Source organism: Uranotaenia lowii, chromosome 1 (genome assembly GCF_029784155.1).
Source record: "Uranotaenia lowii strain MFRU-FL chromosome 1, ASM2978415v1, whole genome shotgun sequence".
Taxonomy (NCBI): domain Eukaryota; kingdom Metazoa; phylum Arthropoda; class Insecta; order Diptera; family Culicidae; genus Uranotaenia; species Uranotaenia lowii.
This window is the reverse complement of record NC_073691.1, coordinates 188,600,208-188,626,437: the sequence shown is the minus strand read 5'-3', so window position 1 is coordinate 188,626,437 and position 26,230 is coordinate 188,600,208. Positions and strand designations below refer to the sequence as shown.

General features: G+C 35.4%; 1 protein-coding gene across 1 annotated transcript in view; it reads left to right on the top strand.

Moving 5' to 3' along the window:
- The window catches only part of LOC129740542 (lateral signaling target protein 2 homolog), a 31,179-nt gene extending 5,080 nt beyond the window's left edge, over positions 1 to 26,099 (top strand). The window contains exons 2-4 of the mRNA XM_055732256.1: positions 21,343 to 21,483; positions 21,557 to 23,235; positions 23,303 to 26,099. Coding sequence (XP_055588231.1) covers positions 21,343 to 21,483; positions 21,557 to 23,235; positions 23,303 to 24,242 — 2,760 coding nt within the window. The 3' untranslated portion in view covers positions 24,243 to 26,099. The remainder of the gene's footprint in view (positions 1 to 21,342; positions 21,484 to 21,556; positions 23,236 to 23,302) is intronic.
- Positions 26,100 to 26,230: the final 131 nt, after the last annotated feature.

Here is a 26,230-nt window from a genome sequence, read left to right as displayed (position 1 = left end):
AAAAAATAAAAAAATATAAAAAATAAAAAATAATAAAAAATTAAACAAAATACAAAAAGAATAAAAAAAAAAAATTAAAAAAAATTAAAGTAAAAAAATAAAGCAAAAAAATAAAAAAAATTAAAGAAAAAATTAAAAAAATAAAAGAAAAAAATAAAAAAAAATTAAAGAAAAAAATAAAAAAAAAATTAAAGAAAAAAAAATAAAAAAAAAAATTAAAGAAAAAAAATAAAAAAAAATCAAGAAAACAAATTTAAGAAAAAAAAAAATAAAAAAAATTAAAGAAAAAAAATAAAAAAAAAATTAAAGAAAAAAAAAATTAAAAAACGAATAAAAAAGAAAAAAATAAAAAAAAAATTAAAAAGTAAAAAAAAAAAAAGTAAAAAAAAAAATAAAAAAGTAAAAAAAAAAATAAAAAAGTAAAAAAAAAAATAAAAAAGTAAAAAAAAAAAATAAAAAAGTAAAAAAAGTAATAAAAAATTCAAAAGTAAAAAAAATATAAAAGTAAATAAAAATAAAAAGTAAAAAAAAATAAAAAGTAAAAAAAAATAAAAAGTTGAAATAAAAAAAAATTAAAAAAAAAGCAAAAAAAAAGGAAAAAAAAAACTAAAAAGTTAAAAAAAATAAAAAAATTAAAAAAATAAAAAAGTAAAAAAAAATTAAAAAAGTAAAAAATATGTAAAAAAGTTAAAAAAATATAAAAAAGAAAAAAAATATAAAAAAAGAAAAAAAAATATCAAAAAGTTAAAAAAATAAAAAAGTTTAAAAAAAAATAAAAATTAAAATGAAGAAATAATTAAAATTTATAAATAAAAAACTTTAAAACAAGAAAATAAAAAAAATAAAATTTTAAATAATAAAGTATGGATAAAAATTAAGAAAGTTAAAAAAATGAAATTAAAATTTAATATTTAAAAACATTTATTTTACAAAAATTTAAAAAAAAATGAAAAAAAATTAATAATGGTAAAAAGTCTTTAAAAGAAACATTAAAAAATAATAAAAATCTAAAAGTTATCAAATAAAGAAATAATATAAAAAATAATTAAAGAAAATAATTAAATTGAAAAAATAAATAACACAAAATGTTCAAAAACAATAATTGAATGAAAAAATTAAAAAATTAGTTAATTTAATGGAAAAATTAATCAAATAAATAAAACAAAAACAAGTATAAAACAAATAAAAAAACAGAATAAACATAAAAAAATAAAAAAAAAATTAATGAAACTACTACAAAAATATAAATGTATGAAATATGTATATAATCTATAATATAAAATAATGAAAATATTATAAAAAAAAGGTTTCTAATTGAAATTATTGTTAAATTAAAAACGACCAGAAGTAATAAAATTCTCCTTTGTCAAAAAAAGTATTTTAAAACAATCAAAACAAAATTTTAAAATATTTAAAAAAAGGTACATACTTCAAAAATAAATAAAAAATATTTAAAAAAAACTTTCTTAAAAAATAACAATAAAAAGTTCAAAATAAAAAATATTCAATAAAAAAAAAAATTAACAAAAATTTTAAAAATAAAATAGAACTCATAAAATGAAAATCAAATTCAAAATTAGAAAATCATAAAAAAGAAAAAAAAATTGAAATTTATAAAATAATAAAAATAAAATAAAATAATAAAAAAACCGAATTGAAATAAATTTAAAAAATTTAAAAATACAAAAAAAAATAAATTCTGAAATATCCAAATAAAAATAAAATAAATTCTGAAATATAGAAATAAAAAAAAATGAAATAATAAAATGAAAAAAATCTCGAATAATAAAATTACAAATTATTTTTAACATCATAAAATAAAAAAATATTTAAATTAAAAAAAAAATAATTACATATAAAATTTAAAAAAAAAAATGTTAAAATGAAAAAAATGTACAAATGAAAAAATAAAAAAAAATAAAAATTTTACTATTAAAATGAAAAAAATGAAAGGAAATCGAAAAAAAATTTAGATAACAAAAAATTTATCATAGCACTTCACGCTCATAAAAAAGGATGTTTTACTTTGTTCAGATTTCAACTGGTGCTTGTTGATGTGATATTGATTTTATTTTTTTTAATCGGCTCTGCAGTCTTTTTTGAATCTATGATTATGCTGTAATGCAACAGAACAGGTTAGTTTACCAGAAAAATCCGGTAAAATTAATTTCTTAGTTATGTTGAGAGTAATAGTAGCTCTTTCAATTTCTTTTTTCGTATGCGTATGCGTATGCGTGAACTTTCTTGTTTTCTCCCGGGAGGGTTGTTGATCTTAACTGATTCGACAGAGCGAAAACAAAAGTGAACATGGTCGAGAGTTTTTTTTTCTACAATTTACAATTACATCCAGTTTTATTAGATAGAATTCTCCTTCAAAGGGGTGTAATTCTCCTTAAGTAACGGTCGAGAAAAGGTGCCTTCTTCCCATACGTGATGTGAACAACTGCATCGGACAATCCATATTGTCTAATGGGGCGATTCAAAGTAGGTAGTTGCTTACATCTGAACACGTTTGAATCTTGAAGATTACAAAACAAACACACTGTCGACAACACATCACGTCGCGGGGGGTCAATGCATTAGCGCCGAAAGAACAATGTTCGGTTTTTTTCCCCAGCAAAAACCCACGATGGCGTGTCCGGGGTGGCACCAGCAAATCAGATCCACTCTATAAACCGAAAGAATGGCTATTTCGCGGTCGGTCATCGACGTGGGTTCGTTGACGCCACCCCGAGAAGCCCCCTGCTCATTTGTCAAATAGGCACCGCTCTTCTCTTCTCTTGTTGTTCGCCTCAACAATAACCATTTAAACGCCATCGGTGACCTCGACGATAACTTCCTTTTTTTTCGTGCTCTCTCTCTCTCTTCCCCCCCCCCATATTCGATATGTTCTCATAGGTCTTGAACACGCGCCTATCCAGTAGTTTTTCTTGGTGCTCGCCGTCGTCATAATCATGTAGACTGTAGACGATACCACCTTCCTTTAGGTAGCTAGTTGAGCGCGTTGCTACATGTTTATATCTTGTTATAGTTAGTGCCGGTGCGGCTGCTCCTCGGCACGTAACAGGGCGATGATGTGTTCTGTGCTGTGGTGGTTACTTGCTAGTATTTCTAGTAGATGCACACGGAAGAAATCAGCAACAACACGACACGAGGGCCCCGGCCGGATGACGATGTATGTATGTATGTTTAAAGCAAAACGTCAGCTGGAAACGGACACACGGTCGCCAATTGGATGTCCGCTCGAAGCCTTGGTGACCTTGCTTTGCCGATGGTCTACCGCCATCCACCATACTTATTACCATCGTGTGTGCGCCAAGAAGTTCACCCGAGAGGGCCTTTTCTATGGGTGGGCCCGATAGGTCGCCGCTACTTGAACTGAAATGTCAAAGTCACTGTGTTCTAATTTCTACCCCTTGGAGCTTTGTTTCCGAAGAAAACTTAAACAGTATATCTCTACATGTAATTTAAAATGGTTTCTTGTTTTGTTTGTTGTGCTGTTGGAATATCGATAGTATACACACATGACATTGGAATTAAAATTACGGCTCTGTATAGTATACTCGCTCGTTAATCGAACGATTTTGCGAGCTGAGACCAAGTCCAGGTTTACTCTATAGTTGAACGTTTTGTTGAAAAAAATTAAAAAAATTATCGTTTTTTTTTTTGTAAATATTCCAATAACCGGACGCTTCCTTTCGTTAGGCTGTTTCAATATTCACTAATCGATCGATTTTTGGAGCTCGGCTAAGTTCTCTGACAAGTTAAGTTGTTACTCTTAATACTCATTCGTTTCAGTTTATCTCATAAATATTTGGTTGGCTTTCAAGAATACATCAATTAAATAATGTGATAAGAAATAGTTATTTGGCCGAAATGCAAACGTTAAAATCAATGCACCTTAGGCTATCGAACGTTTTCGGTAGTCGGGCGCACCCTTTGGCCCCAACAATGTCCGATTAACGAGCGTGTACTGTAGTTGAGTATTGGTATGTCACCTTCTCTGTGAGTCCAATCCGTTTGCAGTTGCAGTTGTTTTTATTTTGGTTTATTTGAAACGAGCTAGTCAAACGCTGAGATATTCGTTTTTTACTTATTTGAATTAACAGGCCAAACGTTTGTATGTAACAAATAAAAAATAACTTAGCTAAAACTGTAAGTTCTAGTCGCACTCAAAAATGCATTTGAAATGTAACAGTACAATTCAGATTGAGCTTCATTAATTATACATATTCAAAATTCTTATTCTGGACTCTAAAGAAGATCAAAAATTTGAAACTAAGAATCCAAATCCAAAGCAAATGCCATTTTTAAGAACAAAAAAGGGATATACGAAAGTATATCAAAAGATTTTTTTTATTAATCCACTTATCTTAACAACTTTCTTCAGAATACAAAATATTTTTGAATCGGATGTTGAGAAACGAAAATATTTAAATCAGTTTGAATGTCATTTGATATACATGGAAATTAACGGCACAAAACAAGGTGGCCAGCGAACCGGGAAAACCGGGAAAAAACCGGGAATTGAAAATGAGACCGGGAAAAACCCTGGAATTTCAAATCAAAACCGGGAAAATTATTTATTAAGTACTAGCTGACCCGGTGTGCTTTGCTACACCTTTCAAAATCAAATTATATTTTCAGGAATTATTCAATTTTTTATTGTTTTTTTGGAATTATTTTAAATCAAATTATGACGTAATTAATAAGCATCCACTATAAAATGAGAGCTGCAGCTGGATTTCAAATTGGAACACAAAGATAACCATAACTTATATTCTGAATCTTGATCTATAAATTTGTTTTAAAGATCTGATAATTTTCTTCTGTTTCCTTAAGTTTTGCCCTAAAAAAGAAGGGTCCCAAATTTATCGTTCGCAAACAATCTAACTTATAAAATATGGTTGTTTTTGCTTGATGTGTTCTGGATTTATGCTTTAAAACTGATTAGAGAGCCCTCCCCTGTCTTTCCCTTAACCCCCAACTGAATGGAGATCGTGATCTTTAATAATCATACCCATTTTTTTCGTTCCCAAAAATCCTCTTATATAAAATAAAGTTCTATTCGTTGATAAGAATTTAAGCTTTACAAAAAAATTTATATGGAGCCCCTTCCTTTCTTCCCCTCTCTACACTGTAAAGCGTAAGGGTCTATAACAATCGTAGAAACATATCTCATAACCAAGTACCTTTCCATGCCATATTTTTTTTCCATTTGTTGGCTTCGTAAGCATAAATTGAGAACATATGCTATCAAAATTGTATTGGGCTCACCTCTCTCCTCCCATGTACCTTCTCACTGAAAGAAGGATGATGTGTCAAATAATCATAGAGTCAAACCAAAATGATTTTCCATGTAAAGTTTTGTCCATTTCTCGGATTTTGTAAAATAAAAGTTAAATGTAAGCTTCCCTCTTCCCTTCCTATATTCCCAATTCTGCTATCCTACTGCAAGTAAGAAATTGTTATACATAGAAAAATTTCTCGTATTGAAATACCATGCCATGCCTATTGGTTTTATTTATGTAGTAAATTCTTGAGATATGCATAAACTTGAAAGGGAGTACCATCCCCCCTTCCGTTCACTCTTTTCAATATAGGGGTGATAACTTAATATTCATAAAAGTATTTTCCGTACTCAAATACTTTTTGATGCCAAATTTAGTTTCATTTGCTCGATTAGCTCTAGAGTTATGCAAAAAAAAATGGAAACCCCCCTTTCTCCCTTTATATCTTTCCACTAAAAAGGTGCGGCTTCAATTTATAATAGAAACATTTCTCGTATCCAAATACACTCACATGTCAAATACGGTTCAATTCTCTCGATCAGCTCTCCAGTTATACTGAAAATTGTAAGGAAGACCTCTCCTCCACCCTTTCTTTGAAAGAGTGAGGGATACCAAAAATTCATAGAAGCATTTCTCGTACCCAAATATGGTTCCGTGCCAAATTTGGTTCCATTTGCTGTTGTAGTTCTTGAGTTATGCAGTAAAAATTGTATGAAACTCCCCTCCCTCTTTTCTTTTTTCCCCGCTGTAAGCAGGAAGGGGTCTCAAACAATCATTAGAACATGTCACGTTCCCAAATACCCGCCCATGCCAAGTTTGGTTCCATTTGCTTAATTACTTTTTTAGTTATGTTCAACACTATAGAAGAGGCCCCCCCCCCTTTATATCTTCCTACTGGAAAGAGGGAGGGGTTTCAAATAATCATAGAAATATGTTTCGTATCCAAATACCCTCCCATGCCAAATTTGATTCCATTTGCTTTATTAGTTTTTGAATTATGTAAAAAAATATGAGAAAGGCCCCTCCCCCTTTCTACTGGAAAGAGGGAGGGGTCTCAAATAATCATTGAAATGTTTTTCGTATCCAAATACCTTCCCATGCCAAATTTGGATCCAATATCTTGATTAGTTCTCGAGTTGTATGAAAAATTATAAGGTAGCCCCCCTCCCCCCTTTCTATCACGCCACTGAAAGGAGGGAGGGGTACCTAATATTCATAGAAATATTCCTCGTTCTCAAATACCACCCCATGCCAAATGTGATACCATTTGCTTGATTGGTTCTCGAGTTATGCAAAAAATTGTCTTTTGTTTGGGAGGCCCCTCCCTCCCTTCATGAGAGAGGGAGGGGTCCCAAACCATAATAGGAACCTTCCCCGGCCTCCAATTCCCCCACCTGCCAAGTTTCACGCAAATCGGTTCAGCAATTTCCGAGTCTATAGGGAACAGACAGACAGACAGACAGACAGACAGACAGACAGACAGACAGACAGACAGAAATTCATTTTTATATATATAAGATTTTTTCCCATATAAAAATTCATTAAATCCTAAAATTCATTCAATTCAATTTTTTTCAACTCATTCGCCGGGAAAAGTTGGAAATTTTACTAAAAAAATTGATTTTTTAATCAAAGGGCATACATTTGTCTAGCAAAGATTCGTTGTAGAAAAATTTCTCGACCATAAACTATTTCTTAGCTCTCGCTTATTATGCACTGCAGTGAATGTAAAAAAAAGTTTAAATTGTATAAACTTTACACAACTGTGAAGATTTCATACGTTAAGTCATGGTAGTTAATTTCTAAAGCGTAAATATTTAAAGATTGTTTGCCGTTGTGCATTTTCTTTACGAATATATGGGAAAATAGACCCTAAAAACCTGAATGAAGAAATGAGTAAAATTAAAAAAAAATCTCAATGCTGCGACTTTATAGTTCTGATGTGAATTCAAACGTTGAAATCAGACAGTTTTCAATTGAATTCACATCTCAAAAACTAAGATTTAAGCTCAACATCTATCTTATAACTGGAATTATTATCCACTAGTCCAAAATTTAATCTGCATCATTAGCTCTTTTTTTTCAGAAAAACACGATATGCTGAATCGAAATTCGAAAAAAAATATCAGAAATCTAACAAACACTTTTAAACTGAAAGAGTTATTTTGAAGAGTTCGACAAAAATATCGAACTAGTTTGTTGAAAAAAATCGATTGTTAATAGAACTTTAAAAGAGAGATACGAACTTAGTTATTCAACCTTACTCGGTCAACGGTTAAAATAATCATAACGATACTTCAAGTTTTCATTTGATTAATAAAATATTTAAATAAAAAATGGTAAAAAAATAATTTTTGTTTGTTTGTGTTATATGTACTAACACACTACAAATTGTCAAAAACTATCAAAACATAAGTTAAAAATCACACATCAAATTTCTGACAACGATAAAATCTCGAGGTACTTGTCTATTTGTTTTCGAAAATACTTTCTTCTAATTTAGCTCAATTTTATTTTTTGAAAATCAGGAACTATCCCTTGCGGGAAAAAATGCCGGAAACAAAAACAAAAAAAAACAAAAAGTTGCCACCATTTTATTTGTTTTATTGATAAACGCACAGAAAGCAGAAGGTGTAAAACGATACCAAGTTCTGTATGATTCTTGTATACATTTTTTTACCTTAACCAGTAGGATTTTAAATTGAAAATTCGAATAAAAACATGCATTTTTGAGATAGCACTGAAAATTCAGACTAAGATTCAGGCGCGGATCTAGAGGTTGCTCTTTGGGGGGGTGATTTAGTAAATTTTCAAAAAAATGGCCAACATTTTTTGAGAGATTGGAAAAAATAAAACTGTGGCAGGAAAAATGTTGATGATAGAGATGAAGAGAGTTCAGCAGCATGTGAATAATGTTAATCACAATTTAAAAAAAATTGTTCAAAGAATTCTGTTCATCTGTTTGTGGCTGGCTTAGTCTTAGGCTAAAGAAGACAAATGTTTTTTTTCACTGGTATGAAGTTGAATTTACGTTTATTTATCTAGTTGGGGATATGGAATGACCATTTGTTTATTTTTATCAGATTAGAAATCCATTAGCAATTTAATTTTGAAAATCTTACTTTTTTTATTTTCAGTCAAAAATAAATCTGTTGGTATGATTTCAACTTACTCAAATGAGCATCTCTGGTTTTAAAGTTGTAGCTACGTCTTATTAATTTTGAAACTACCTGTTACAATACTTGGGTAAAAAAAACCATTTAAACAAGTTTCAATTATATTTAATCGAAATATTTTCCCTTTGAGTACCAATTTTTATCCGTATGCTGCTTCATTACTTATCGAAGCTCGTCAATGTATTTAATAAATAATTTTACATATTTTTCTCTTGAAAGTCCATTTAAATATTAATTTCAAGACGTGAATCAAAAAACAATCTCAAACAAATAAACATTTAAAATACAAATAAGCAAGATTCTATACAAATAAAATATAGATTGCTAAGCATAATATTTATTTTTTTTAAAAGAGGTTTGCTGAATAGATTCGTTACTTTATATTTTATCGAACACCTACAGCGTTTTTTTTCAGAGAGTTTTGAAAAACAAGTCAGTGACTAATAACAAAATATAAAAATTGAACAGTTTTATTAACAGCGTGGTTGACTACAAAGAGCGGACAGACTTTACAAAAAAAAACCTTGCTCAGTTTGGAAAAAAACTAGCCAACTTTTGAATGTTTCCAAATGCATTGCACTTGCGTAACGTTTTTGTTGAAAACGCAGGTTTCAATGGTGGAATAGAGTTATCTTTATTCATGTTTCGTCTATGAGGTCATTAGATTACAACTATATTAATTAGCGATAGCTAATTGTCACTTCCACATCTTATATCCCTAACCGGGAAAGTACTCATTTCTCAATGAGTACTTTGATATTCTTACCCAGAATATCTGGCAACACTGTTGTGTTACCACAAACCCAATTCGAGTATTCCCGCCTAACCGTGTGATGATGTAAACATTTGTACCGCGTTTATCACCATCACCTGTCATCAGCAATCATTGATCTATTGTTCTCAATTGCGAATTGAACAACAAGCAGGAGGAACCAAAACAAACAATGTTTTGGTTCTCCTCGCAGCAGAAATCGGTTGCTGCTGTTTATGTCGCCGGAAGGAAACCGTAAGTTTCAACAGTTTTTCTTTCTCAGCACTCAGCACTCAGCAAATTGTGACGGAGGTACCCAGTGTCTAGTTAAAATATTAAGCTTTGTGATATCATCAATAGTTGAGTAAGAGTTTTTTGACAGTTCTTACGAACACTTGACTACGTATGCGGATAAGAAAAGGAAAAATAACTTCCAAAATTTAAGTTAACAAAACGTTGATGTCCGTTCAAGGACATGATCGCTTTTGAGGTTATTTTCCCACAGTTAAAAAGAATGACTGAAAAGGTCAGAATTATGTCACGAATAATTCTAGCCGAAAATAGAACATATATTAAAAATTTTCATCTGTGAACCCAATAATTTTTTTTAAGAAAACCATCAAGTATGGTAAACATGCATAAATAAGAAATCATTTTATGATCAACTTGAAAATAAATGTTGGCTTTTACAGGCCTTTCCAAGAAATCATTCAGAATTAGTCACTTTCAACCGACGTTTCTGGTACTGGCGCTTAAAACAACTCTGGATATCGCTTAATAAAGAAAACCAATCTGCTGTCATGCTCAATCAAATTCCTTAAAGAGTAAGGTTCAAGCTTTATTCCTTTTGCACGCTCGAAGCCAACACGAAGTTATGCATGCGCAAACGCATACGCATAAATTCAAGCATATTTTTGAGCAGCTTTTGGATTCTTATGCACGCGTAAAAATGGTAATGTCTATGTGAGGATATTTTGACACATGAAAAAGTTATATTTCATCTAAATTGAGTTAAAAAATTTGTGATCATTTTAATGATTATTAATTTTTTCCGCCTGGGGGGGGGGGGGGGTGATCACCCCCATCACCCCCCCCCCCCCCCGTATATCCGCGCATGCTAAGATTTTATATAAATTTAACAGAATTTAGGTAAATAGATTCATTCACTGTTAAGTATTCAAATGAGAAGGATGTTACGGAACCTGTTTTAAGAACTTAAGAAGAAAAATATAAGAATATCAATCAGCAGCCAAGCTATAAAATACAACATGATTTCCTATTTCAAAAATAAAATATTAATAAATTGATTTATAAATCGGTTTTTCCATACGCAATTCATCGCCCATGATTATGTTTCCAATTTCAGAATTCAGAAGCAAGATTTCAATAGTAAAATTCAGTATTTCAACTTGAAACATAAGAAGTATTATGTAAATGACATGGCATCATATAAAAACTATAAATGCTTTATTATAAAAATAAAGCATTTTTCCGTATAACAAGCAAAGATGGTGTGCAAGACTGAAAAGAATGTAACAATTTTCGTGCACGACACGCATCGTTATTTCGTCTGTCGGCTTCGCTCTCTGCCCGAATCACCACCCACCGTACCTACTCGGAGAGCAAACAAACACGTTTTGCTGCACGCGGTGCTTGTAGTTCTAGAAATTCAGGAATGATTTCACGTTTATAATTTTCATATTTTTGTGAAATCTCACAGCGTGAATTGTAGCACCTCACTAGAATGTAGATTAAATGTGCTTTCCAATGAATATACTCTTGATTGTTTCAAACAAAGTAAAAGCACTGATATTCTGGGTACAACCTGACAGTGGACCACAAAAACAGATGAAATTTCAATTTGTAAAAAAATCGCGCAAAGTAGTGAACTTTGAAAAATTCCAGTAAATTCAATTTTTGCTGCATCAAAAATCTAAAGACAGCAAAATGTTGGAATTTTAATAGATTTTGTAGTCATATTTTTTTCAAAACTCTACCATCGCTCAAACAGTATTTACTAGCAATCGAATGAGAAGTAGGTTTTTTGGTCCACTTTTTTAAACTTTTTGTGACCATTACATTAAAAAAAAAATTAAAAAAATATTTCTTATCTCCATGATGTAGGCATTAACTTCAGCTTTCATATGCATAAGGATATGCATAAGGAATATTTTTTTGGACGTGTAACATATGAACTACAGCAGTTTTCGTGAGGCATGTTTTTTCGGATTTTTTTTCTTTCATGCTGAATAACGAGAAAACTAGTAACTTTAGCTGTATATAATGTTCTAAACATATTTTACTGACATTACAAGGTTTCTATTGATATGAGTTATGTTTAAATCGGTTGAACACGCCAAAATTATAACGATTTGAGCTTGTGGTGTCAAATTGACACTCCTAGTGCTGATTAGGGTAATGAAATCTAATGCGGATGAGGGTTAAACAACAGGACGCAGTCAAAATTTAGTTAAACACTATACAATTTTTGAAATGACGGTTGTTTTACAGTGGAATTGTAATTATCGGAACAGTCTATATTATTATGCTTTCTGTTGCTGGAGAATCTTGGAGAACTTTGAAGCTCGCTGGTTCCTCTCGAACCCTTTGCTTCCTACTTCCCATACATTTCTGTTTGTTATTTTTTTTTCGTTTTTGGATCTCAGCCTTAGTGTAACTTAAACAGGGCTTGGGTCTTTAAGTGATTGCAGATCAAAACTTAACGGCACATTTGACGGTTCAAAAGTCACCCGAAACCAACCTATGAGTCATAACATATGAGTCATAAAATATTTCCACATATTGGTAAGAAGCCAGGCGAAATTGGAATATTATCGCAAATGATCCGGTTTGATCCTCAAAAGCTAAATAGAGCGCTCAGGTCACGTACCTACTAATTGAATTGTTGTCGACGACTCGTTCCTTTGAGAAAAAAAAATGGAACCAGATCGATCCCCAACCAATTACGAGACCTGCTAAGTGGATGCAGATGATGATGACGAGTTGTCGTTATCAACCTCCAAACAATGCTATTCATTTGTTCTTTCCCTAGACGTTGCAACGTGGTGATTCACCAACTGTATCCATCAATGTACTATCATTGATTCAACGTCTCGTTTCGTGTTATCTTGGGAAAATGAGTAGCTACCCACAATTTCAGAAGAAGAAGTAGAGAAAAAACCCATCGTATGTGGAGGAATAAAGATGCTCTAGAAATCGATTGCTCTTCTGTTGCAATGTGTTGGTAACTCTAACGATAACAGTCTTTTTTCAACAATGCTTCAACTATTTCTGCCCAGTTGAAGTGGTGGGAATAATTGCGAGAATATGGATTTACCAGTTGTCGGAAAACTACCCTTAAGACTTGAGTAGAGTTTCAAAGGGAACTTATTTTGACCAGATTCAATAAATGAACAGGAAGTTCGCAGAAATCTTGGACTATTCGTGGCTTAACATTGGACCTTTCAATTCTACTTAAAAATATTAGAAACCGAAAATGTTTTGTGTCTTGTTTTATTGATCATCATGTGTTTTATTCAATTGTCATGTGTAGCCAGTTTCGTCTACTTTGGGATGTTTATATCACCATAAACCCCTCGACACTGAAACTGTCGGTTTACATAGGTTTCGTTCAATTCCTATTTTGGCAACCGTTTTCCTTACGCAACTTTCTAGGTCAGGCAGCGGTTCACCGGCGTTCGTCTCGTCGTAACTGCGGCACACTAACACCGATGGAGCCATTAACTTGACTCAGTCAGTAGACAATAGCAACAGAAACAAAAAACAACAACAACCCAACAAAATCGGTCGTAAAAAAATTACTCCCGTTGATCGGAGAATGAAGAATGGGGATCCAGTTCAGCCCGCTCCGAAATCAACGAAAGCCAAGGGGGAGAGAGACTGTGTGTGTTGTGGGCGACGAAAATGGAAAAGCGCCTCGATTGCAGCGACCGACCCGTGTGGCGCCACGCGGAAGCCGTTTTAATGTGTTTCTTAATTTTTTTTTTCTCTATTTTTGTTCAACTCATTCATCGTTGGCTATGGAGTGTGAGTTTGGCAGAAGATTGCCACCGTAATGAAATAGAAAGTTTGGTCCTCAATGTGACTAGTAGTCTGTTAATTTATTTAAACCATAAGAAGAAGGTATTTTTTATAAATTTGAGAATGTATGCAATTGTAAAAGATCCCGAACGAACTCTGTTTTGCTTGTAGGCATTCAACTCAGAGTTCAAAATTAAATATCGTTTGACCAATCCATAACATAACCTTTTATTAATTTCCGTCTTAACTCGATATATTTATGTAATAATGTGATAAAGGCCTGGAAAAGGGGACCCAGAATTCAAATTGTAAAAAAAAACCAGTCTGTTTTACTTCTTCTCGATACTTTTTTTTTAAAAATCGCTAAAATATTGATTCTATGGACAACCCCCTTTAAACTTAAAGTAAAGACCCAATCCACCAGATTTCGAAGCTCAATCTCATTAATTACTATAACCGATTTTAACAATTTTTGAGGATTTTTTTCTGTGTGTATGGATTAGCTCTAACCTTCATCTGTCAATTGATGAAAACAATGCAGTAGTACAGTATACGCTATATCGGCAAAATTTACACAAAGGAAATAGTGCCCAAAAATCTCCCAAGCAAATTGCGGCGGCTATAGGATGTCATCATCAAAGGCTACGGTCTGCACGCACTGTAAGAGTGCTAAAATTGGCCAAGATTAAAGTGAAGCGGAATTCAGTAAGATCAATCAATGTTTCCATTTTTTGTATGGAAACACGTAAAACACATCAAGTATATGCTTGTTGTGTTCAAATATAAGCACGTGAAGACAAATGACTACAACATCAATTTGTTGCACTTAGTTCAAGCTTCAATGTGGTTCATTAAAAATAACACTTAAAGTTGCAATAAGTTGGCTAGGAAACGTCGTAGAATGTTGAAATCTTGTGCAAAACGTGTGATTTAAATGCTTTTACAAATGTTCAGAATATCTTATTCATGTAAATCCTCATCTAACTATAGTTAAGTTTAAAAAAAAAATAAATAACTTTCTAAATAAAACCTTTATAACTCTGCTCTGAAAAGAGATAGAGTTTTGATGTATTCAACAAAGTATCATATTTTCACGTATTCTACAACTTTGTAGTATAAAGTTAAGCTCTATCTATTGATATAAAAAAGTAAAAATTTTCAAGTTTTTTCGGTGGACTTTAACTAACTTTTGATGCTTTCACGTTATGTAGCATGTTTGAAGAAGCAAATGTTCTGAAGACACTTAAGAGATAAGATAAAAGAAAGAGGCGCTACGAAAAAAGTTCCACTTTCAACCCTTTGGACCACTGTGGAGTGGTCAAAGATGACTTAAATGCATCATCAAAGGTAAGAGCAAAGCGCCATTTGATAACAGAAATAATTATAAAGATAAGAAGATGAGAATACGGACAGAAAGAAAAAATAGAAGTTTAGAAGATGAGAAGGTGAGAAGATGAGAAGATGAGAAGATGAGGAGATGAGAAGATGAGAAGATTAGAAAATGAGATGATGAGATGATGAGAAAATGAGATGATGAGAAGATGAGGAGATGAGGAGATGAGAAGATGAGAAGATGAGGAGATTAGGAGATGTTAGATGTGAGATGGAAACATGAAACGATTTGTTTGACAATTTTGACATTTTTGACATACTCTACATATTTGATATTTTTGACAATATTGACATTTTTGACAATATTGACATTTTTGACGTTTATGACATTTGTGACATTTCTGACATTTTTGACATTTTTTACGTTTTTGACATTTGTGATATTTTTGACATTTCTGACATTTTTTAAAATCAATACTGATGTTATGAAATCGTTTGGTACATCTTTGTACCTGAAAATAATCACATTTTCGTAGATGACGGAAAGAATTAAAGAATTAAGCACTGATTGTTTCTACATCTGACCGTAAGTTGCGGCAAACCCGAAGCAATCGACCATGTGCTCGCTCGGCTTAAATCCCGAGTCGATGGGTGGGGTTAGAGAAACAAGAGAGATCAATAGCGGGAAAGATCACATGCGGGATATACATTGTGTTTTCGATAGAAGGTCCAGCAGTTGATCGGCAGAGCTCGATTGCTCGGGTTCGCCGGTTTCATCACGTTCACCGTGGTGAAATTGGCTAACGCGCCGTTGTACTGAAGCGGAGATTGCAGGTTCAAGTCCTGCCGGTGAGCCGTTGTATCTTTTTCGAAAAATTCATGATATTTACGGCTTATGTTCTTTCGTTCTTTGATAGCTTATGTTTCTTTAATTCTTTCCGTCATCTACGAAAATGTGACATTTTTTACATTTTTGACATGTTTGACATATTTGACATTTTTGACATTCTTGACCTTTTTGACATTTTTGATATTGTTGTGGCCATGAAAAGCCATAGGACTGTAACGGGGGGCCTTGGTAAAACTACCACTGCTTGCCTTTTCCCCCTCAGGGATAAGGCTTTGACAACCCCTGGTGGTTGCCAAACAGTGGAGGCAGGGCCGCAGACTGTCTGCCTGGGGGCCAAGGCCGGGACAATGTGGGCGCTCGGGAAAATTACCGTCCGCTCCCCTCGTGGGATTGGACTTGAAGAGACAACCACGAATGGTTGTCCCATCAGTGGAGGCAGGTCCTCATGACGCTGCCTGGCGGCCGAGGTTTGGGGGGATCTCGATCGCCTGGTTGACCGAGATCCAAACTCTTTTAGATGAGGGGCTCTGAAAAGAGCCGATTGTGGCAGCTGGACCCGGGAGCAAGGCGACGGAACGAAGCACTAGAAGAAACAAGGCACTTATTTCGCTTACTTTCCTTTTATTTCTCTCTTTACTTATTTACTATTATTTACACTATGTACACTACCGTCCCATCTCGACGGTCTAACGGTTTGATATCGACTGACTCGAGGCGCATCAAAGAATGCGCCCTTAAATAGGCTGACGAACAAGCACACAAGCACGTGCTTGCATCAGATGGAACCGCCTCGAACCTTCTAGGCGCTATCAGCGAGCGAGAGCAGCCGTCTTGCTCTCTCAGTGCGGTACTCTCGCGTATTTTCTTCGTCGCTCTCTCCAACTTCAGTCCACTGGTCGGACTGAACAGATATTTTTGACATTTTTGACATTTTTGAAATTTTTGACATTCTTGACATTTTTGACTTTTTTGACATTTGTGACGATTTTGGCAATTTTGACAATTTTGACATTTTTGTCAGTTTTGACTTTTTTGACATTTTTGACATTCTTGACATTTTAGATATTTTTGACATTTTTTACATTTTTGCAAAGTACTGCGACTTGAGCTTTCGAAACGATTACTGTCTAAGTTTAAAAAAAAAGCGGCTTGTCGTCGTGTTCTCAAACGAGAACCCATGACAGCTAAGGTAGGGTTGCCATAAACAAGGAAGTCGGACCGGAGCCACTGGGAGGTCGTCGAACCGAACCGAAGGTTGTCGGATCGAAGCCAGGTGGAGGTCACCGGATAAGTGATCATTTAAGGTTATCGGACCAGGAGCCAATTGGAAGGTCGTCGGACCTGGAGGCCAGTTGGAGTTCGTCGAGCTAGGAATCATGGAAGATTGACGGACTTGAGCCACTGGTAGATCGTCGAGCTGCATTAAAGACGAACAGCCTCATCTTCAGGAAGGTCCGCCGGAGGCTGTTAGAAAACAGTGGAATGCGTGTGTTGAGGAAGAGTGTTGAGATTCGTCTCATTGAAGCAATCGATGAAATGAATAGCAACACAAGCATGATGTTTGTTTTGATTAACAAACAATTAATGATTGTAACTATGAAAATGGTTTTATACATCAGAGACCCTATATCCGTGGTCCAAACAGCCGGTTTAGTCCCAAATTCCGAACAAAACAACCGCATTCGGTGTCCATTATACCAGTTTCAACTCAACTTTTTTTAGAACCGGTATATGGATTGGTCCAAAACCGTTTGACAATTAACAAAACACGAGAAGGGTTGCTAGTGTTTTCACTAGATTGGAACAAATCGCGTTGGTCCAATTCCTGTATGAATCAAACCCAAGAATAGACCACGGGTACATGTGCTCTAAGAGCACCTGTATCCGTGGTGTATTCTTGGGTCTAATTTATACAAGAATTGGACCAACGAAATTAGATACATCCTGTGAAAAGGCTGGCAACCCTACTCGTGTTCCATTAACTTTCAAACGTGGTTTAGAATTACGTCGAATTGGATCCAAATCTAATGAGTTTTGGATCAATCCTTATACCGGTTTTAAAAAAAAGCTGGATTGAAACTGGTTTAATAGGCGATGGGGTGATGATTTTGCATTAGTGCAAGTGGGATGTAGCTAAAATTTCACCCAACTTTTGACAAATCTTACGGGTTTTTCTTAAGGAGAGAAAGAATAACTTTTCGATTCCATCGCCCATGGACCACCGATGCGGTTGCTTTGGCCGGAATTTGGGTCTAAACCCGTGGTTTGGACCACGGATACAAGTGCTCTGAAATAGCGAATTATAAGTCATAAAGTATTCCAAGAACTTCCACCAAAAATTCTATAGAAGGTTTCTCTTTTTCTGAGCCACCGGTGTAGCAATTTTTGGGATTTTTTTTTATTTTTATTTAATTTTTTTTTTATTTTTATTTTTTATTTTTTTTTTTTTTTTTTGGGTGTGTACGTGTATACGAAGAGATTTTCCAAAGCCGAATTTGGCTGCTCCCAACAACTATTTTTAATCCATTCATCAAAATGAGAAACTAACTTCCGCCAGCACTGCGAATAGTAATCCAGGAGTCGATAAACCTAATTCTACCATTAAAAATTAGAATTTTGCATCTAAATATGATTATCCTAATGGAAAAGTGAAAAAGTTCGAATCAAGAATCGTTCCATCAGCTTCTTCAACCTGATGCCCAAGCTCCAAACCATGCCAATTTTCATTCCTCCCGGAATTCTGTCGGCTGTTCCATTAGGCAGAAACCTCCGGATGAACCGAAGTAAACCATTGCCGGATCTCTAGCAAAGCATAAAAGGCTGGATTAGAGGGGCTAGCTCTACGCCGTCCGGAACAACGCAGGATAATAGTTTATTTTACCGAACATTCAACTGGAGGAGAGCACTGGGACGAGTCTAAGATGAGTATACATGTTCCATTCTTTCCTTTTTGTGAATTTTTAGATTTAAATATTTAGAAAGAAGCTACCATGGTTAAAATTTTCATTTTTAGGCAGTTTTCAGCAAGATGTGAAATATTTCAATCATATCAAAGCTTGCATACAAGTTTTGTTGAAAGAAAAGTTTCGAAAAGGCTTTTTCTAATGAAATATTCGACTCAAGAAGCTTCATAATTTCAACAGCTGTTATGATGTAGCATACATACAGGCGTTTTTTTCTGCCTATATACAATTCCATTATTCCATACGTATTCTTAGAATTGAACTGTAGGAAGAACTGAAGAAACTTAGAATATTGAAAAATTATATTTGTCATCAAATTAAAAGTTATCTTATTACCATTTGGATAAAAAAATAAGAATTATATAGACATCACACTTCATGGTTTGATTAGCTGTATTTACATTTTGATACTATCAATTTATCTTCAATATTTTATCAAGAAATTAATTATGAACTCATTTCATCTATGTAAGAGAATTGAGCATTAAATTTTATGCCATTTAATTAGTTGTTGGAACACTTCCGTATCAATATTGACGTCATGTAAATTGTTCAATTTTAGTCTCAATGTCTTAACGAACGTCAATGGATGTACATTGGATGATTTTTATTTTAGGAATGAAGAATTATAACTTGTTATCTAGAACAGTGTTCAAATTTCTAGGTTCTGAATGGAGAGATAAAATTAATGTTTGAAGGGCTTTCTTCAGTAAATTTTTAGTGTTTGGGATCTTTAGTGCGCAAAATAGAAAAGTAATTTTATATTTGTTCAGAAAAGGCTAGGTCATCGCATATAAAACTTCATTTTTTTTAATATGATCATAAATTTATGTAATTCTATAATGTGGTGTTGAGAACATATGATTGAAATGAACGTGATAAATTTTTGGATAAGTAATTTATCCAAATACATACTTTGATAATAATATAGGTTCAAAAGTTTAGGAAATGAAAAGCTGTTTAAGATTATTAAGTAAAATAGTATACTGTTTAGAGTGACAGTAATGAAAAACAATGTTCCATAATTTTTGAAATCGATTCGCCTTGCTTTCCTCGACTTTTTTTTATAATAATTGCAGCAAGCCGTGAATGATTTCAACCACCTGAAAGCTTGCATACAACTTAAAGTGCATGGGAAAGCTTATACCACTACGTGTAAGTAGGTAAACTGCCTGAGAAGCTTTTTCATTTTAAAGAAATATTCAGTATACATTTAGGCGTTTATTTGGCACAACTGAACAAAAATCTTCAGAGTGCAATCTAAATATATTTCTGTTTCATGAAGTTAATAGTTTTATTAAAATGTCTTTTAATATCATATTAACAGTAAACTAACAGAGGACAGAAACAGACCAGTGACTAGTTACGGATTTGCTCATGAGAGTACTGTATGGGCCGTTGTAGATTGAAGATCAAGATAATCAATTTTCTTTTCAAGAGTCGTTTCGAGAATCAGTGATGTGTTAGAAAATATAGTGAGGGAAACAGCTAGCTTGTAGAAAATTCGAATGGTTGCATTTCTAATTATTTGAGAGTTCATAATTCTTTTAAAATTTTCTAATCAAAACACCTCGCAGATATGATTAGGAGTTTCCTTAGGAAATCTCTAGGAGCATAGGAGGTGTAGGTCAACCAAATCGCACCATTTTCCAAAAATGGCTCCTGATTCAAACCTCTCCCTTACTAAAACAACCCTTCCTGAGATACTTGAATATAGATTCGCAGACGTATAGACGGTTTCTATAGGTGGTGATACTGACTTATCATTGTTTCAGAGTTTTTCAAAACAAGCTTTTGAAGAGAATTGGAATAACAGATTTGGGGTTGATCCTAAAAAGTATCTTACTAACAATCCTTCCTTCATCCCTCTTTGACTACTAGGACGTGGCCGGCGCCGTTATTGATATATTTTTTTTTAGTGAGAGCATGAGTTTTGTGCATTGAGAATGAGTTGCTAATCCCAAGCAGCATTCTTTTGGCCCTTGTACAAAATTGATGGCCTCCATCAATCACGGAGTAGCAACCATTGGCGATGTGGAACTTGTTCTACTTAGCCACGCCAGCGATCATGAAATTCGAAATGCATTGAAAGATTTGATACAATATATTATTATATTTTTAGTAAAACCATGAGAAAATGGTGGTATTTTTGAAGACTAATTAAAGCATTTCGGGCTTAATGATTTAAGGTGGATATGAGTAGTCAAACAAGCTAAGCTAAGCTAAGCTAAGCCACCGGTGTAGCAATTTTTGGTCGGAATTTGGGTCTAAACAGGGTATATAGGTCATGGCTTAGTTGTCCTAAGGGATTGTTCATCGGTTCCAACTATTTAGCTATACCTTCTTCAAACTATAATCGTCCAGTCGAAGAGCGCAATCTCAAGTAGGTACTTTATTTATTTGAGTTAATTTTCTCAAGGTTGATAGTATTTCAATTTACTTTGCACATGTGTTTACGATGACCTAAATCAAGTCGGATGATTCCTGGTAAACCATGTCATGTAGCTAACTTCAACACAAACACTCACCACACTCAAACAAATAAAATCCATTTTTCCATCCACCATACTCAGTTCCAAGTGCAGCTCATTTGTGACCAATATTAACGTCTTTCGTTTTGAGAAGCGAACTAGGAAAAAAAATCAATCCCTTCTTGAATTACGTCAAAAGTGCGGCATTGAGGCTTTCTATTTGCCCGGCTTATGGTGGCTGCCTTGAAGGTTTATTGACAGACTCACTCCAATCCAGCGTTTTAGATGATAACAAATTACGAACAAGTGATTGCATATATGCTACGTAGCTGTACAGTATTATGATCATCTTCCTGTTGGTAGGTCAACAGGACGATGGCTTTTGGCGCCTTGATGACCTTCATTTCAAATCTATGTCTTTTTAAAATTTTCTCACAGTCGAACTTTCTTCTCGCGTTCTCTTGCAGGCCGACGACAAATCCCTGCTGGCGCGGTTCTACCATGCCGATCGAGCCCTGACGGCGGTGGCCAGCGAGCTCGACAGCTTCGATGGCCGCGCTGAACCCGTACGATGCACTAGACTGGTGGGGCGACTCCGACAGGGGCAGGTAAGTGTGAATTGATGAATCCGATCACTTTCTTCTATTGGACTAATTTCAATTTCAAAAATTCGTTTTCCAGGACCGGGTGCTAGCCATCATGAATCAGATCATGGACGAGCTGCTGGCAGACGACCGAGCGCCCCGTGCCTTTCGGGCAAAATTTCCGGAGGAAGTGCTGCAGGAAAGTTTGGCCGGTCAGCTGTGGTTTGGGGCGGAATGTTTGGCTGCCGGATCGTCTATTATGAACCGAGAGGTCGAAAGTGCAGCCATGCGCCCGCTCGCCAAAGCAGTTACAAAAAGTTTGGACAACGTTCGAAACCTGCTCAGAGAACAGTGTCTGAGAAACAACATTCCCAACAGCCAAACGTTGCGACTTGACGTGAACGATGCGGCCACAGAGCAGCTGTATGAGAGTTTGAAAATCTTTGACTTGCTGTTTGCCGAATTTGAGCTACTGTATGTCAGTGCCATGGTCCAAGTAAAATCGAAACAGGAATATGAAATGCAGGAGCTGATTTGTGTCCTATTTTCGGAGACACTCCAACGAGCGTTAAAAGTTGGCCTGCTGGAACAGGAACAGGTAGACTCGTACGACCCGGCTCTGATGTTTTCGATTCCGCGGTTGGCCATAGTGGCCGGGTTAGTGATCTTCGAGGAAGGACCACTCAACATGGACCAACCGGCTGACAATATCTCCGAGATGTTCAGACCATTCCGAAAGTTGCTGATCAAGATGCGAGATCTATTGCGCGACCTGACCAAGCACGAGTTATACCAGCTGGAAAAACTGCTCTGCACCAACGAGGAGATCAATCTGAAAGAACAACTAATCTGTGATGATAACGAAAGTAATGATAAAAGTGGAACTTCGCCCCTGCGAGCAGAGGATGTAGTTAGCCGTAGCAAAACTAATGTAAATAGTACTAATTCTAATAATAACCCTTATAATCAAGACGACGATGAACTTTCCGGTGGTGGCCAGATAACTAGTAGTATATATAATACTACCAATTGTACTGTAGATAGGATCGCGGAAAGGCCTTCTAATGGGTCCGAGGAAGACGACGACGATGACGAGGATTCTCCTAGTAATAGTATTTTAAAGGATGGCCTGGTCACATCCGATTGTGCTTCGGGATATTTGATTCCAAACACCAATTTTGGCAATCTACTTCAGACGAACGAAGCCCCGTTGACCGATAGTTTTATAGTGACCGATGAAGACAGCGATCTGAAAATACCAAGTTCATCCCACGCCCGGATCGAGCAAATACTTTCGGAAACCAATCAAAAGCTATCCGACTCCGGCCACGGAACGGCCAATCCTAGTATAGACCATTCTCCAGAACTGGAAACGGAACGCCCTGTAACGGCACGTAAAATTAGTCATTCGTCTTCGTCCTCCTCCGCTTCCTCAACTACGTCGTCGGAAGAGGAAGGCGAGGTGGAAGAGTACCAGCACCATGAAAGAGTGTCAAAGGGAAGCATCCGAAAACCGCAGCTGCACCGGCAACGGAAGCACTACACGAAGCACCGATCTGCTACTAGTTCAGTAGTTGGCGCCGGAACAACTGGCCAGGGATCATCGAAATCAAAATACTCAAGCTGTGATAAATCGCCAACCTCCCCATCCACCTCCTCAACTTCGTCATCCTCGTCAGCAATGCAGGAGCCAACAGGAGAAGGCGTCAGTGGGTCGACCGCCGAAACACAGGAGGTGGCGATGGCCATCCGGGCTGCCGGACGAATTAAGTTCAAGTGAGTAAAATCGGCCCCTTTCTCTGATAGAATACAATATTAACAAAAACTTTTTATATTGTTCCAGATCGACGGAAAACCTCCTGCACAGATTGTTTGTTTGCATCGCTGGTGTGGCCGATCAGTTGCAGACGAATTTTGCGGCCGACCTGCGCCAGATGCTGAAGAGTGTGTTTGTGATCAACTCGTCGCCTCCTGAACCGGAAGAACCACCCGAAGAAGTGGGCCAGGCTAGTTCGGGTTCGACGACGGCGGACAAACCCAAGGAACCAGACCCGACCGAGCTGTTTGAGTTTCGAGCATCGGAGCAGGATGTTATTACTCCGGGCCAAAACAGCGGTGGTTCTAGCCAGAGCATTTATTCGGCCGAGGAAGTCAACGCGGAAGATCCACGAGAGGAAGACTCGGTGTTCCACTCACCGAGCAGTTCCCCGGTACGTGCATCGTCTGCTCCGCGGACAATGATGACGAGCAGTAGCAGTACGTCGGAGAACGGCAGTGTCACAGTGAATGTTTCGGTTTCGGTAGTCACCGGAGGAGGAAGTTCCGGGGGATCGAGTCGAAGCTCCCAAGAACGGAGCGTAAGTTTAAGTGAGGCGTCGATTGTGGTGGAAGGTGGAGGTGGAGGAACTGGAACCGGTATTGGATCAGGGCAGACCAACTTGAGGGACAGCCACCGCAGGCACAGTGCAATCGGAACGAAGACTGAGTATGCCCGTAGTCGATCTAGTCCCAGCAGCCCAGTAAATGTTGGCGGAGGAATAGTGCTGCCAGAGGAACGTCGGATGCCAGAAGCACCACCACGTTGGATTCCGGACGGCGATGCTCCTCGTTGTATGGCTTGTGCGTCATCCTTTACGCCCTTCCGGCGGAGGCATCACTGTCGCAACTGCGGCGGAGTGTTTTGTGGCGTTTGTTCTAGTACTTCGGCACCACTGCCCAAATACGGACTAACCAAGGCGGTGCGTGTTTGTCGGGACTGTTATGTGCGCGAGGTGGGCGTGTGAATTTTCCAAGGTTTGTTTTAATTTTTCTTTCTTTTTGTGACGACGATTTTTCCATATTATCGAATTGTATAAATGTAAATCTGTAGATAGGACAAATTAATCAAGCAAGCTTGAAGCTCTTTGATGAAAAATATCTATTTTGATCTGTTATTCGTTTTCATATAGTGAATACATTATGTCTTACATTTTATAATAAACTTACGGGACGACGCTGAAAAAATGCAAAAGAAATTTGTTAGAAACTAAACAAAAAAATTTCTCTTCATTCAGCCGATTACCCACACTCAACCACTATATCGAACTTATGATAAACCGGAAACAACAAGTTCACATATTCCATTATAGTTAAAGAATTGATGATAGCATAAAAGTAACTAATTGTTGAAAGACGGTGGCAGGTAAAGTTGTGTTCATTTAGCGAAATTATAACCTGTCCTTTGTTTTCTTAACGAGCCTTTTTTTTAAAAAAAAAGCTAGCCTCTTCTTTTGTGCTATTGCTTCATTCTACCAATTTCTGTTAGATTTTTTTTTGCATTTTCTTTGCTAATTTTTTTGTGTATCTCTCAAGATTGTGACATCTGTCTAGCCAATGATTTTTATCTCCACGATGCTTCCTTCTGTTATTTGATTTAGGCAGATGAATACATGTATTTTGGATTCAAGATATATACCTTTGTTTATCTCGAATCAGAAAGCAAGCAATCGTTGTTAAATTGCAAGTTAAGAACAAAATCAGGAGATCTTGACTAGAAATTAAAACTATTTAAACTAAAAATAAACAATTTTTCGTTTAGATTCAATTATTCATCTAAATCTCATATGCCAAACACTTGTTACATTCCCTCAGTTATCATCGTTTGATAAAGGCACGAAGCTAAATCGAAGTTGTGTTTTTAAATGTACATCGTAAAGAATATTTAACGTTCGCTCAAAAGAAACTTGAATGCCATCGCCTTACATGTTAGCAAAGTATGAATTTGTTAATTTCCGTTGAAAAGAAAATTTCATCTTTTGTTTTCCTGAACGAAAAGAAGCAAAACAGTTCGCAAACCTTTGACGAAGATGAGCAGAACAACTTGCTTCCTAAACCAATCTAAACAAATATAGGAAGAACCCGACACCTCCACGAAAAATGAATGCATCAGTATCACGAGTTAAATAGAGCACAATATGTCTGCTGTTTTTTAGAAGCCATGTATGGTTCTACAAGAGTAAAAAAAAACATACACATCATTGAGCGCTTAAGCTTGTAAAAAATCTAATAAAAACATTAACATTGGAGTGATATCTTTTTTTATAAGAATACTAAAGCTTAAAGTATATTAGAAATCGAGACAAAAATCGTATATATATTTTTTACAAACGGATTCACTGTAAACACCCTTTATGATATATTGTACTGTGAATATGATAAGCGTTGCTATGTAAGAAATGAGAAAAAAAGCAGCAAAGGACATTACAGAAAAAGAAATGATCAGTGATAATTAGTAAACATGCAAAGAACGTTCACCAAAAAAAAACAAAAACTTGAGATGCGAATATGAAACGGACGCCAATACGGATTTGTTCGTTCAAATAAATTATCTTTAAACAAAACACCATGCATCCATACACTTTTGCAAAACTAACTCCGATGAGTGTTCAAGGTTAACGTGCCGCCGGGAGACAACGAGGCGTTCCGTGACTCTAACATGCAAAAAAGTCATCCCTCTCCCTCTACGTTTTAAAGTGTGTTTTTGTAAATAAATGCCACAGCAGCAGTAAAAGAGCAGCATCGAAACAGGTGATTGAAAATGTTAAGGAAAGAAACATTATGCTAGGATGCAAATAAAGTACATGCATATATTTGAAACATCAGTCACGAGTAGACTTTATTCATTTTATCACCATCCCTTCTTGTTGGACTAGCAAAATGCTGATTACTATAGGTTAAGCTGAACATTAAGAAATTTACCCCTTGATGGAAATCTCTAAATTAAATGGAATCA